This window comes from Sinocyclocheilus rhinocerous, unplaced genomic scaffold (assembly GCF_001515625.1).
Source record: "Sinocyclocheilus rhinocerous isolate Xijiao unplaced genomic scaffold, SAMN03320098_v1.1 scaffold1841, whole genome shotgun sequence".
NCBI classification, from domain to species: Eukaryota; Metazoa; Chordata; class Actinopteri; order Cypriniformes; family Cyprinidae; genus Sinocyclocheilus; species Sinocyclocheilus rhinocerous.
The window spans coordinates 427,050-440,136 of record NW_015666172.1 but is presented as its reverse complement, the minus strand read 5'-3'; the positions used below and the strand labels follow the sequence as shown (position 1 = coordinate 440,136).

The window sequence follows — 13,087 nt, the reverse complement described above, 5'->3', positions numbered from 1 at the left end:
GAAGACGCAAAATCCCCGCGATAAATAACTCAACCGCTGGGTTTGTCTGACCCAGGATCTGAATAACACAAAAACAACCCAAACATTGGGTTATGTCTGACCCAGGAGCTGCAAAACAACCCAAACACTGGGTTGTTACATTTGACCCAGGAGCTGGGAAACACAAAAACTACCCAAACACTGAAAAAATAACCCAAAAAAATGACCCAAAAGGCTCAACCCTCCATTTGGGTTAAAAAAATAACCCAGGATTTTTTAGAGTCTGTCTGTCTATCTATCTAAAGATGCTTCTAAAGATAGATAGCTAGATAGATAGATAGATAGTGGCATGAAGCAAGGCAGTGCAGATGGTGCAAGTGTTAATGAACAATAACTGCACCACAGACCGGTCTCGAGTCCCACAGAGGAGCTCCGGAAGGATGCTCTGTTCAAGATCAAATCACTGTCAGTGCTTCTAAAATTAGTGAGGGTGCTTTAGCCTTCATGCACATCTATTTTGACATCATATTTTGTTCAGTCCATTGTTATGATTATCATTGTCACTATGTGCACATGTCACTCCCAAAACTTTGCAGCATGTACGCCACATTGGTCCTCTTAGCAGCATGAAACACAAAACTTTTATTCAAATTCTGAATGGACTATATATAGCCAAGAAAGCGAGCAAAGAGCGCTCCCTTAATCACTGAAAAGCTGTCACTCATTTCAGTTTATCGCAATCTCAGAAAATTCCGCTATAATCAATTAATCTCTCTACAAGGCACAATTAATCTCTTATTTACATCATGTCTACACTTTGTTCATTACAATGAGAGGATTCGCGAGCTTCCAGAACTCAGGACTGAACAAAAACTCTGGCATTTTGAGCGGTGAGTGGATTCTGACTAACTGAAATGCCTCTGATTGGCCATTGCGTTCCAGAAATCAACAGATATGTCTGTGATTGGCTACAATGTTCAAGACTGAGCACCACCACAAATACACATTGGATTCTGCCGTGAGGTGGCTGCCGCTTACTTTCGTTTTGTTGTTTATGTTTATTTAGTTATTAAAGTTAAATTTGCCGATTCCCACTTCCTTCTTCCCTGAGTCTTGAACTTTGTTACATACATATATACATTTTCCTTAAATCATCCTGGCGACCCATTTTTTACGTCTTGAAGTTGCGACCCACCCGAGTGTCGCGACCAAGGGTTTGAAAACCACTGATCTAAAAGATTCTTTTAGCATTGCAGTTAGTCTGTATCAGGCTATTGGTCTTACGCCAAAAAAAGTTCATGTATCTTTCAGTACAACCTGAGTTTGTGTGGTCTGAAAAACTGGAACTTTGAAGCAGTTTAGGAGGAAGTATATAAGACTGCGTTAATTATTTTCTGTCTGATATAAAACTGAGCTGACTCCCAGCAAGAAAAAAAATATCAATAGGCTCACAGGGAGGCACCAGGTCTTCGTATTCTATTGTGTTTGTGTATTTTTGGTTAACATTCTAATAATATTTTTTCTGACTTTCCAGAATAAGACAACAAAAAAGGTCTATGTCAAGTATGTGCAATACGAGTTGACCTATGCTTTCAAAAGAGGAGGTAAATTCCCTGCCATATATGACTAGTACAATTTTCCTTGTAAAACATCCACAACAACACACATCCTTGATTTTCTGCAGTTTATTCCCAGGACTTTGGACTTTTATCTATATAGTTAAATAAATAGTGTATCTAAATAAAGAGGTTACATTTTAGTATTGGTCTATTTTAACGGTAATAAGTTATATATGATTTTTAAATGATTGGCTTATTCAAAAATCTACTGAAAACAGAAATCTTGCTTCAGATTTTTAAAAATGATATAAATAGCCAAGCCTCAATAAAGCAAACAGTAGGCCATGCAGCTCAACCAGTTTGGCAACAATAAATGTCACATTCTGCCAAGAAAGAATAAGGAAGTATTAGTGTCATTTTTGGTTACGGTAAATATTGTCTTTACCTCACTGTGAAAAATCCATGTGTGTACATGCATTTCATTTTTAATTTAAAAACAATCACTTTATGACGCTGCATAAGGACTCATAGATATTTAGTTGTTATGTCTGTGTGAATGAAACGAGTGCTAATGGAAGCGTTTTGGCTATAATTATGACTATTATTATCACAATTAAGTTTGTGGGATTACGAACAGGGAGAGACTTGGTTAATGTTTTTATCATTTTGTGCACATCCATGCCAACACTAATCAAATTATTTTTATTTTTGTCAACAAAGCGTTAAGGAATTACACAGGGACGAACAGGTCTCTTGAGCTGTTTTCTGTGGATCTGGGTTACTCTTACTCCTGCAAGGCTGAGAAGGTGTACATGGGGGGCGGTGTGAGTCTGGATCTGACTCAATACAGGTTTCAGGCCTTCGATATCAAAAACAAGAATTTCGGACCTCGTAAGTATAGAGTGATGATGCTTCATTATATTAAAGCACTCCATCCTTGTAGTGGATGACAGTTATTTTTAAAGTAACCTCTACTTTATGTTACAAGCTTACAAGTTATGTTGCTATCGAACTGGACTCCTTGCATTTTCATACACTGTATACCTTATGGCCTAGATGCTTCATACAGCTTGTTTACAAAGATTGTTGCAAAACTGTCATGGCAATGCAAAAGAGCTGGTTAGACCAGACAGATGACTCTAAACAAATGTCTGCCTGTTATAAAGTCCAAAGGCTTTTTTTTTTTTTTTTACATTTGACATGATTTGTTAGCTTTAAAAGTCATGTAAATGAAAATATTATCTTCAACAGAACTGAAAATGAGCAGTTGTTACTGCAATTTTGGCCCCGTGTATTAAAACGAATTAAAAAAAAAACATGCTGGGAATAAGATCCCCATTAGTTAATAGCTGGCCTTTAGACTTTATTACAGCCAGACATCTCCTGAGTATCTACTGGAATACACTGCAAAAATTTGCCCAGATTTTTGCCCCATTTTGCAGTATCGACGAATCAACGCTAGTTGCCGAAAGTCACAGAAAATCATGCAGTGTATGATGGCACATACTACAATTCCATCCAATTTGGAGGATATCAAACATGTTTTATATTTTTTTAGAACACATATGCTGTTTCCAAAATTGAATACTGTATAGTAGGTATTACATTTGGTTTAAAACTTGACCGTTAAAAAAGTATGTAGTATGAATGAAATTCAGACATTTTTTTTAACCTACTATATAGTATGGAAGTAGGCATATTTAGACACGGGGATATTGTTCATTTGTCATGCATCTCCAAGCACTGACACACATTTCTGTGTGAGTTTGTTGTGTTCAGAACAACTTGAAAAATCTGTTCAGATTTCAAAAGTTGTGTGGTGTATACCAGCTTTTAATTTTTGCAACTACAATATTGACTTCATTTTAATTTCTTACAATGAGATACAAGATCAATGTGCTCTGTTTGTGCTTGTACAACAGCTGAACTATGCAAGGCTGATCAACCTGACTACCGCGTTCCCATCGCCGTGGGCATAATCCTCATCATACTCATCATCATTGTAGTCATTGCTTACCTCATCAGCAGGAAACGGAGGACTGATGGGTACCAGTCACTATAAAGGCCTAAAATTCATGATTTATGAGAATACTAGCAATTCCAGTTTGCAGGAATTTTAATGCTGTTATGTATGTCTTAATTGAATGTTGCCTATGTATACCAATGAACATGGATGGCCTAGGATCTGTCCAAACAATGTGTACTATACAGGGACAGTCTGCCACATCCTAACACAAGCTGAAGTTGCCATCACACTTTCTACATCACTATACGATCATAATACAACCAGATGGCAAATGGCTTAGTACATGCCTTTTTTAGCCTACATTTGTAAACTAATTATCTTTTTTAAAGAACCTAACCTAATACTGACAATACAGAAGGATGTGCATAACTGTTGCTCCATCTTAAATGTAATTGTTCTCTATGTGCTCGTCACTGTCTGTCACACATCTAATGCATTTTCTGTGATAGACTGATAAGACATTGTTAATCTGATAAATATGTACCCTATTCTTTCCAAAGGGGCCTTAAAACCTAAAGGGATGCCTAAAAGGGAATTCAGTTGCTTGCATTGTGTAATTGGTAATAGAAAGGATTTTAATAGCAGTTGCATTCTAGTATTCATTCTGTGCATTTTTTCTGTTTTTAACCTGAAGAGCTTTACTATACTGTATTGTGATCTGAAGCTGCATTTACAGTGTGCACTGACTTTTGGGAATAATGTGTAATTTTGGTTATAAATAAAAAATAATTTGTTTTAAAAAATCAGCGATTATAATGATTTTTTATTTAATATGCATTAAATAGAACACAAAACAAACAATGCATCATCCTGGTAACACGTTTAAATTTGGTCTTATTTAAATCTGTCATTCTCAGAAACCACACAAAAGCAGAAAGGATTTTAGAAAGAGCAAAGGGTTTTAGAAGAGCAGTTTTTATTGATTTCACCTATCAATAAATATAAGTGAAATGTATTAGTATGTAAACTGTTAAGCCATTTATAGTCGTAATTTTTTTGTTACAAAGAATTACTTAAATAGCTAAATGTGCTTGTTGCTAGAGTGAGAGGGATTGATAAAGGTCATCTGTACAGTGAAGTCACTCATGCAGCCACTATCAACCTTATTTTGCAAATTACAAATCGGCACGTTAGTAAAAAAGAGTTTTTATTTTAGTATGGTTACCCACTTTCTCGATAGATAGATAGATAGATAGATAGATAAAACGCTGCCATCGTTTTTTGCAAACTTTCATTAAGTATTGAGGGAAAACGCACTGCAAAAGACGTAACATTATAGATAGATACATAGATAGATAGATAGATGATATATAGATAGATAAGCAACATAGATAAAAAGAAAAATACCCCCTAAAATATGTTTTTGATTTTAATAATTATGTACGTCCTGAGAAGGTCAAATATACATGTAATAGATGGGTGGCGCTCAAGAGCTCGTGCGTGTGTGAGTGCATCTTTACTTTGGGAATTGCTAGGAAATTTGAAACCAGCGTAGGAGAGGAAAGATGCAGTAGTGGAGGTGGGGGAAAAACATTTGACATCTGTCATAAAATAAGAGAGGAACTGAATACAGCTAATCCTTCTTGTCTCATCTCATTTAGACTATCAATATATACACAATAAAGTTGTTGTTTTCTTTCAATAACCTTTTATATTCTTTTACATTTCTGCATGTTCTCCAAGTAGGCTGCAGGCTGGAGCAATGGGCGCACCGAAGGCCTGGGCTTTAGGGGTAGTTTCTGTTATGGCCTTTAGGGGTAGTTTCTGTTATACTGATTCACCTTTCGGTACGCCTCCTTTCGGCACGCCCATTGCTTCAGGCTGCAGCTACCCCTGTCTCGTTTTTCTAATGCTTTCATAACATAGTTGAGAATCATCTTTGTACAACGTTTGGTTAAAAATAGCCTGAAACCTAAAAACTGATTGGTCAATGAAAAAAAATAATTGTTTTTGCCTATATGAATAAACATGAATATAATTAATTTTTTCAAAAAGTTTTTTTCTACATTTGTTTCTTATGCTCCAACCAATGTAATGACATAAAAAACAACAAATTTCACAACTTTTTTTATGGTTCTCACAGCCTAAATGCAGCTCAGTCGTGTACGCTGCCATCGTTTTTTGCAAACTTTCTTATTCTTACTTACTGAGGGAAAACGCTCTGCAAAAGACGTAACGTTATGTGGATCATCTGTAATGTCGAAAGACTGTGAACTCTCCACACTCCGGATGGGAGAGGGGCGGAAACATTCCGAAAACCCTACAACAGGGCCTTTTTAAGGGATCTTGGCCACAATACAATATAGCGATTGTTTTGAACGTATACATTGAAGACCAGCAGAAGAAATGACCAGTAAGATATCTTATAAATAATGTGTATTTTAGAGATTGTTATTTGTACCAACCGAGCCAGGACTGCATGATCCAAGATAAAAACTGATTGGTCAATGAAAAAAAATAATTGTTTTTGCCTATATGAATAAACATGAATATAATTTATTTTTTCAAAAAGTTTTTTTCTACATTTGTTTCTTATGCTCCAACCAATGTAATGACATAAAAAACAACAAATTTCACAACTTTTTTTACCCGAGGGGGCAGAGGTTTCGGGCGTTGTTTCAGCGGCTGCTGCCGCACAGAACACGGGCGAGGCGGGAACGTTACTGGAAGTTACTTTCCAGAGGAACCCCCGTCAAAAATACAAATACCTGGAGGCAGAACCCAAGATTTTAGGGGTACACGTGAAGTTGATATCGGAGTAGAATACAATGTAGTCTCAAACACATCTACTGAGGAGTTTTATGTCTCATCCACAGGTGACCGAGATCGCGCTGACTGTCTTCTTCGTTGTTGGCAGAATTCCGTTTTATATAGGAATATCCGGATTGATTTTAAACAGCTTAATGCTGGCATTTTCATGTGTTGTAAGTGTTCATTTGATATGTTTTAACAGTAAAAATATGTTATATAATGTGTTTTTTTTACTTTAAACCACATAAACACATTTCATTACACCAAATACACTAAATAATGTTCTTTTTAGCAGCGTCATATGACCCCTTTAAAAATATCTATCATGCATGCTAGTTCTATGTGCAGAATGTACCCCCTAAATTTCTGAGTTCCCACTCAGAATGTATCGCTGAAGACTCACTTAGAAATAATCTTTCGACTGTGTGTCTGTCGTTTTGTTTCTCAACAGCTCAAGGCTTGTTTGGGAATGCAGGTGGTCACATGTGTGGCATATACTTTCTGTCTTATGGGAACATCTGTTGAGCCAGATCCACACTTTATTGGCTGCTGGCATCATAATGACAGCGAGATAACACATGAAAATGACACATGTATACAATTAGAGGTAAGCAAAACAGTTTTAAATAGAAATTTTTAAAGTTATCAGTGTCACTGTATGCTGTTCACATTTGCAAATCACTAGGCTGTGGATTATGCATCATTTAAATATTGATATATTGAGATCTATCTATATATCTATCTATCTATCTATATATATATATCCCAAAAAGACTCATGGCTGTATTAGATCAAAAGTGTGCTTCTACTAAATACTGAGCAAAGGGTCTGATTACTTAGGACCATGTGATATTTCAGGTTTTCTTTTTTAATAAATCTGCAAAGATGTCAACAATTCTTTTTTTTTCTGTCAATATGGGGTGCTGTGTGTACATTAATGAGGAAAAAAAATTAACTTAAATGATTTTAGCAAATGGCTGCAATATAACAAAGAGTGAAAAATTTAAGGGGGTCTGAATACTTTCCGTACCCACTGTATATATATATGTGTGTGTGTGTGTGTGTGGGCCCAGATGGTTAGACGACTGGGTCAGAGCATCTCCAAAATGGCAACTCTCATGGGGTGCTCCCGGGGTGTAGTGGTTACCTACCAAAAGGGTGCAAAGAAGGACAAGTCAGTGGTGCAAGGAAGGACCGGTGTCAGGGTCATGGACACCCAAGGTCCCATTGTAAATGGGGAGCAAAGGCTAGCCTTGTTGCAGACCACATACACCCCTTCAATAGTGTTCCCTAAAGGCAGCAGCAGCCTCTTTCAGCAGGATAATGCACCCTGCCACACAAAATTGTTCAGGAATGGATTGAGGAACACAAAGAGTTCAAGGTTTTCCAAATTCCCAGATCTCAATCCAATTGAGCATCTATGGGATGTGCTGGACCAACAAATCCAATCCATGGAGGCCCCACCTTGCAAACTTGCAGGTTTTAAAGGATCTGTCTAACGTATAGTGCCAGAAACCACAGAACACATTCAGAGGTGTTGTGGAGTCCATGACTTGATGTATCAGAGCTGGTTTGGCAGCACGAGGGAGAACCACATGATATTAGGCAGGTGTTTTATTATTTTTTTTTAAAGACTTATTTTTGGCGTTTTATGCCTTTTATTTAGATAGGACAGTAGGCAAAATGGGTGAGAGAGAGAGGGGGTGGGATCGGGAAAGGTCCACGAGCCGGGACTCGAAATTGGGTCGCCCGAAGCGCAAAGGCGCTATATGTCGGCGTGCTGCCCACGAGGCCATTGGCACCGACAGGCAGGTGCTTTTAATGTTGTGGCTGATCAGTGTATATTTATATATTGTTCATCCTCTTTGCTTACAGAAGGGATTTCACCTACTGTATTCATTAGATGAGCTCACGGAGGTGACTCAGATTGTCCTCTCTGTCACACTAGCCGCATTCTGCTGCAAGGTGATTCCTTGCTGCACTCCCAGATCTCATGTGGTAAGCAATGCTCATTTCATATCTGTCGATGCTGGCAAGCTGTATGAATGATGCACAGTATTATGCACAGTTCTCGACTGTAAACTGCTTCTGTCTTTTTCAGCCTGTCATCGTTATGATGCCACCCACAACTCCGCAATGAAAGTGAGAGTGTGTGCATCTAAAAAGACTAATATTACTAATAAATCTCAATCTTAGAACACATTATTAGATACATTAATACATTATACCTTAGTCAAACATAATATCACTAATATATCTCTATATTTTGAGAACATAAAAACATCTTGTCATTTAACAGCTTTTTAATAGACTTTTAACATAATGTGCAGACTGCAGACCTATTTCTGAATTAACATACTGTACATGTGTATAATTTCCAGTATGAATTAATATCGTAATGCAACATATAAAACTTGTAAAAATAGCCTTTTACAGAACATATACTGTAAGAATCAGTTGGTGTATGGACATTGTCAATACTCAAATTCAAGGTTATTAGAATTTAATAAACAAATGTGATAAACAATTATTAAAATCTAATTACAGTCATACTGTTTTATGTGTTGACAAAATGTTTTCACCACATTATTTTCATTTTATGAAGTTAAAAGGATATTCCACCCAAAAATGAAATGTGTGGAGCTCAAAAGATATTTTGAAGAATGTCGGGAACCAAACTAAATTGGAGCCCATTGACTTCCATTGTATAGAGGGGGAAAAAACAGTTTGGAACAACAAACATGTTTCAAAACTGTATGACACTGAACAGCATACAGGTGTGTACATTATGAGAGAATTTTCATTTTTGATGTGAAATATTCCTTTAAGCTAAACGTGAAAACATCATTCTTGCAGCATACACACAACAGCAATGCTATTAATGTATCAATGGCAATATAAATTTTTTTGCATTAAACTTAAACTAATAAAGTTCACATTCACCCACCGACCTGATGTCATAATTGAATTTGTTTTTTCCCCCCGAAATAATCAAAGAACACAAACGAGTCTAAACACTTCACAAAATGTGTGATGCTTAACAATAACTTCATAAGAAAAAATAAAGCAAATTTTTTAAAAGGTTCAATGATTCAAATTATACACATCTTTAAAATCATTACTGACAATTTCGAATTGATCTTAAAGAATCTTCACAGAAGATAACCATCGGATTCTGCAGATCTGTCTATTTAAAGTGAATGAAAAAGGTTCTGATATCCTTCGGATGAATGGTCACATTGGTTGTGCTGCTGAAAAAATCTGTTTGCTCTGTAAAAGGAGTGAAAAACATTTCACATCACAGCTATTCAATCTGATTTAATTACTTGTCAGATCAAGCATTGTAGTTAATCAAGGGTGAGATCTCACCTTCTTTTCGTACACTTTCATTGGTTTTCCAGCTCCACTTCTGGAGGTCTGATATATTTCACGTTCCAGTGAAGGAACGCTCCTGAACTTTGGTTACTTGCCCTATGCCCCTCATAACTTCCTGTTAATGAATTAATGAATGAATTTACTGTCAAATAGCAATGCTTAATTAATATTCTACCAATAAAAAGATAAAAAATGAATAGTTTTAATGTACCTTCAGGTTAATAGTTATGGGTTGTGATAGGACTGGGTCTTCTCCTTCTTCATACAGGTGTGTGATCCTGTCTATCTCAGACTTTCTATCCCCACCTTGGAAGATAATATATACATTTTGAATATAGTTTCTGGCCATAAGCAGAATTTATACTGCACCCTGATCATACCATCAAATCCTGATTCACATAACTGTTATGATACATTATCGTTTTGTCAGTTTTATTGTGTACATTGTATTTCGGCTTACCTGAGTTGAGACTGTGGAGGTGCTGGCTGTGATCAGGACTGTAGTTCCAGCCAGGGATGCTCAAAGGAAAAATAAACTGTTCGTCTCCTGACCGGTAGGAGGCGCCCAAACACACTCGTCTGTGTTTATCACGCTTGCTCGGGTCCTGTTTACATGTTAAAGATGGCCGATGTTGACAATGATGGGGAGCGGAAAACAACAGACAAAGATGACTTGCAAGTGTTAAAGGTTTGTACTGACTCTTTCATTTCCCTCTGTCTTTTAGTGAGGTAAAAATAAATAGGCATCACCGCATTCAGACGATGATGTCGATGACGGATAATGTACACATGGTTGCTGCGCCGCCTGTCACTATAACAACTGATTAAAACGAATAGGTTTCTAAGACAAGCAACATCTGAATCTCTTTTATTAAGCTCTGTGCAGTGCAGTGTATACTGATCGTGTTATCCTAACGCGCTTTCCATCATTTACCTCCCTCTGGAAGAGATACTTACTGTAGTACTGTAAAACCATAATACATTGATTTGAGTTCTTCTTTAAACAGTGTAGGAAACTTTCAGTCATAATTTTAATCTCGTTTTTGATGACAAATACTGTTATGCCACAGCTTTACTTCCATAACTGCAGTTATGGTTTCTTAACATTTTGATAGAAGATTTCGGTAACGTTACATTAGTAACTTTTTGTAAGCGAAAGCCACAGTACAGTATAATCTCTCTAGCTTTCTTTTAAGCTTTAGTTTTCTGTAATAATCTCTTTAGACCTCAGTCACCATTTGCTTTCGTTTTATTAAAAAGGATGCAATGCAAGTGTGTGCTGACTGGGGTCTTCATTCTGTCTAAGATCTCTTTTTGTGATTCACAGGGTGACACAATTGATTTTTGGCTGAACTATTTCTTTAATACATGAAATCTCTTTGAGTTTTTGAGGAACTTCAAATGTGCAGTTGTTTAATAATAGCATGTTTTTCCTCACAGGAGCTGGTAGATGATCTTTACTCCTTTAGGGACCGTTACTTTGAGACGCACAGTGTTGAAGACGCTGGTAGGAAACAGAATGATGTTTGTCAAGAGATTGCAAAGACACTTAAGAGGCTGGAGGAAAAAGAAGGTGTGCATTACTTCTTCGTTTTCTACAAATTTTTAGGGCAAATAATTTTTAATGTTTAATGAAATATACTCTGACAAATAATTAGAAAAATATGTTGCTAAAAAACACAGCAGGATCCTTTATTACTGTCTCAGCACCATTAAAAATGTCACAACAAGGGTTAGAAAAAAAAAAGTTATTTTCTTATTATGTATTTACTAGTATTATACTCTGCCCTGTCTTTTAACAGACGTGTACAAACACAGTGCCCAGTTCCTGCTGCTATGGGGTCGGTGTCTGAATGTTGCTCCAGGGTTTAGTCAGTCTGCAGAGGAACGTCTGTCCCGGGCTGTTAAACTGGAACCGGGTTTGGTTGAGGGGTGGAACACACTGGGAGAGCAGTACTGGAAAAAAAGAGACCTGACAGCGGCCAAGACCTGCTTCACAGGTGCACTACAGCAGGTGAGTCTTATTATAGCCATGAACAATTGGTCTCGTTCATTAAGTACACACTATTACTCAATGTTATAATCACTTATAATCATTAAATGAATAAATCATTCAATTATAATCATTCAATTTTATTTCATCTTAAATATATTTTATCATATACAGTGAAAGTGTAAAGAAAGCTGCGTTATAGCTTGAGATGCGAGGCTTCTCAGTATAACAGGGAACATGTACAGCCAGAGTCGGCGCCAACCCATACAAACTGGGAGGGCATTTTTTGCATTTCTTGAGGGGGCCTCGATAGAAATCCGGGGCCAGGGAGGTGAGGGGGCACAGTGACCTAGTTGGCCAGGTCGACGCTGGCACCGACGCTGTGTACAGCTGTAATAAGACAAGAGGTCTGTACAAAAGGTGTTTTTTGTGGTTTTGAGGAATTAGCCTGAATTTTTTGTCAGAAGTTATGCATACAAATAATGAGCATAACATATAAGCAACAATCAATGCAATTATTAGTGAATGATACCCAATATCTTTTATGATATCCGGCTCTTTTGATACTGGACTTCTCATGAAGCTCACAGATGAACCATTTTTTGTATTATCTTCATCCAGAGTAAGAATAAAGTGTCTCTGAGAAGCCTGTCTATGGTGCTGCGGCAGATGCCACCGGAAGAAGACACTCGGGGGCAGAGCAAACACATTGTGGAGAGTGTGGAGCTGGCCAGGCAGGCTGTGCAACTCGACGTCACTGATGGGACTTCGTGGTGTGAGTGTATTACACTGCTATTGTGAAAAAAAGACATATTAGGTGCGTTCCTTTTGACCTTAAGTGGAATAACCTGTGAAATAATCTGAAATAAGAAATTGGACTTCACAGGGTATTTTGCCATCTTAAAGGGGTCATATGATGCTGCTAAAAAGAACATTATTTTGTGTATTTGGTGTAATGAAATATGTTTATGCGGTTTAAGGTTCAAAAAACACATTATTTTCCACATACTATACATTATTGTTTCTCCTCTATGCCCTGCCTTTCTGAAACGCGTAGATTTTTACAAAGCTCATCGGTCTGAAAAGCGAGGTGTGCTGTGATTGGCCAGCTATCCAGTGCGTTGTGATTGGCCGAATACCTCAAGCGTGAGACGGAAATGTTACGCCCCTCACATACTGTTGATGCCGTGTCCGGCCGGAGCGACGAGACATAAACATTAAAACCCAGAGGCATTTGTTGCATCCAGTGGGGACATAAATACGGATTATAATGACTTATACTGTCTTTTTACGCATTGCATCGCGCCGCGTAAACATAAAACCAAGTCTGCATTTGTGATCGGAGAAATGACAAAAAACAAGCCCTACTCTACACTGCCCAAAACTTGCGTTTGAATCATCAGT

At 37.3% G+C, this 13,087-nt stretch overlaps 2 protein-coding genes across 4 annotated transcripts in view; both read left to right on the top strand.

Moving 5' to 3' along the window:
- The window catches only part of LOC107731920 (macrosialin-like), an 8,760-nt gene extending 4,464 nt beyond the window's left edge, over positions 1 to 4,296 (top strand). For all 3 annotated transcript variants that reach the window (XM_016543128.1, XM_016543131.1, XM_016543127.1), the window contains 3 exons: positions 1,514 to 1,583; positions 2,259 to 2,429; positions 3,461 to 4,296. In XM_016543128.1, the coding sequence (XP_016398614.1) occupies positions 1,514 to 1,583; positions 2,259 to 2,429; positions 3,461 to 3,600 (381 nt within the window). In that variant the 3' untranslated portion in view covers positions 3,601 to 4,296. The remainder of the gene's footprint in view (positions 1 to 1,513; positions 1,584 to 2,258; positions 2,430 to 3,460) is intronic.
- Positions 4,297 to 10,289: 5,993 nt separating this feature from the next.
- The window catches only part of LOC107731912 (tetratricopeptide repeat protein 5-like), a 6,955-nt gene continuing 4,157 nt past the window's right edge, over positions 10,290 to 13,087 (top strand). The window contains exons 1-4 of the mRNA XM_016543113.1: positions 10,290 to 10,378; positions 11,131 to 11,263; positions 11,493 to 11,704; positions 12,305 to 12,458. Coding sequence (XP_016398599.1) covers positions 10,304 to 10,378; positions 11,131 to 11,263; positions 11,493 to 11,704; positions 12,305 to 12,458 — 574 coding nt within the window. The 5' untranslated portion in view covers positions 10,290 to 10,303. The remainder of the gene's footprint in view (positions 10,379 to 11,130; positions 11,264 to 11,492; positions 11,705 to 12,304; positions 12,459 to 13,087) is intronic.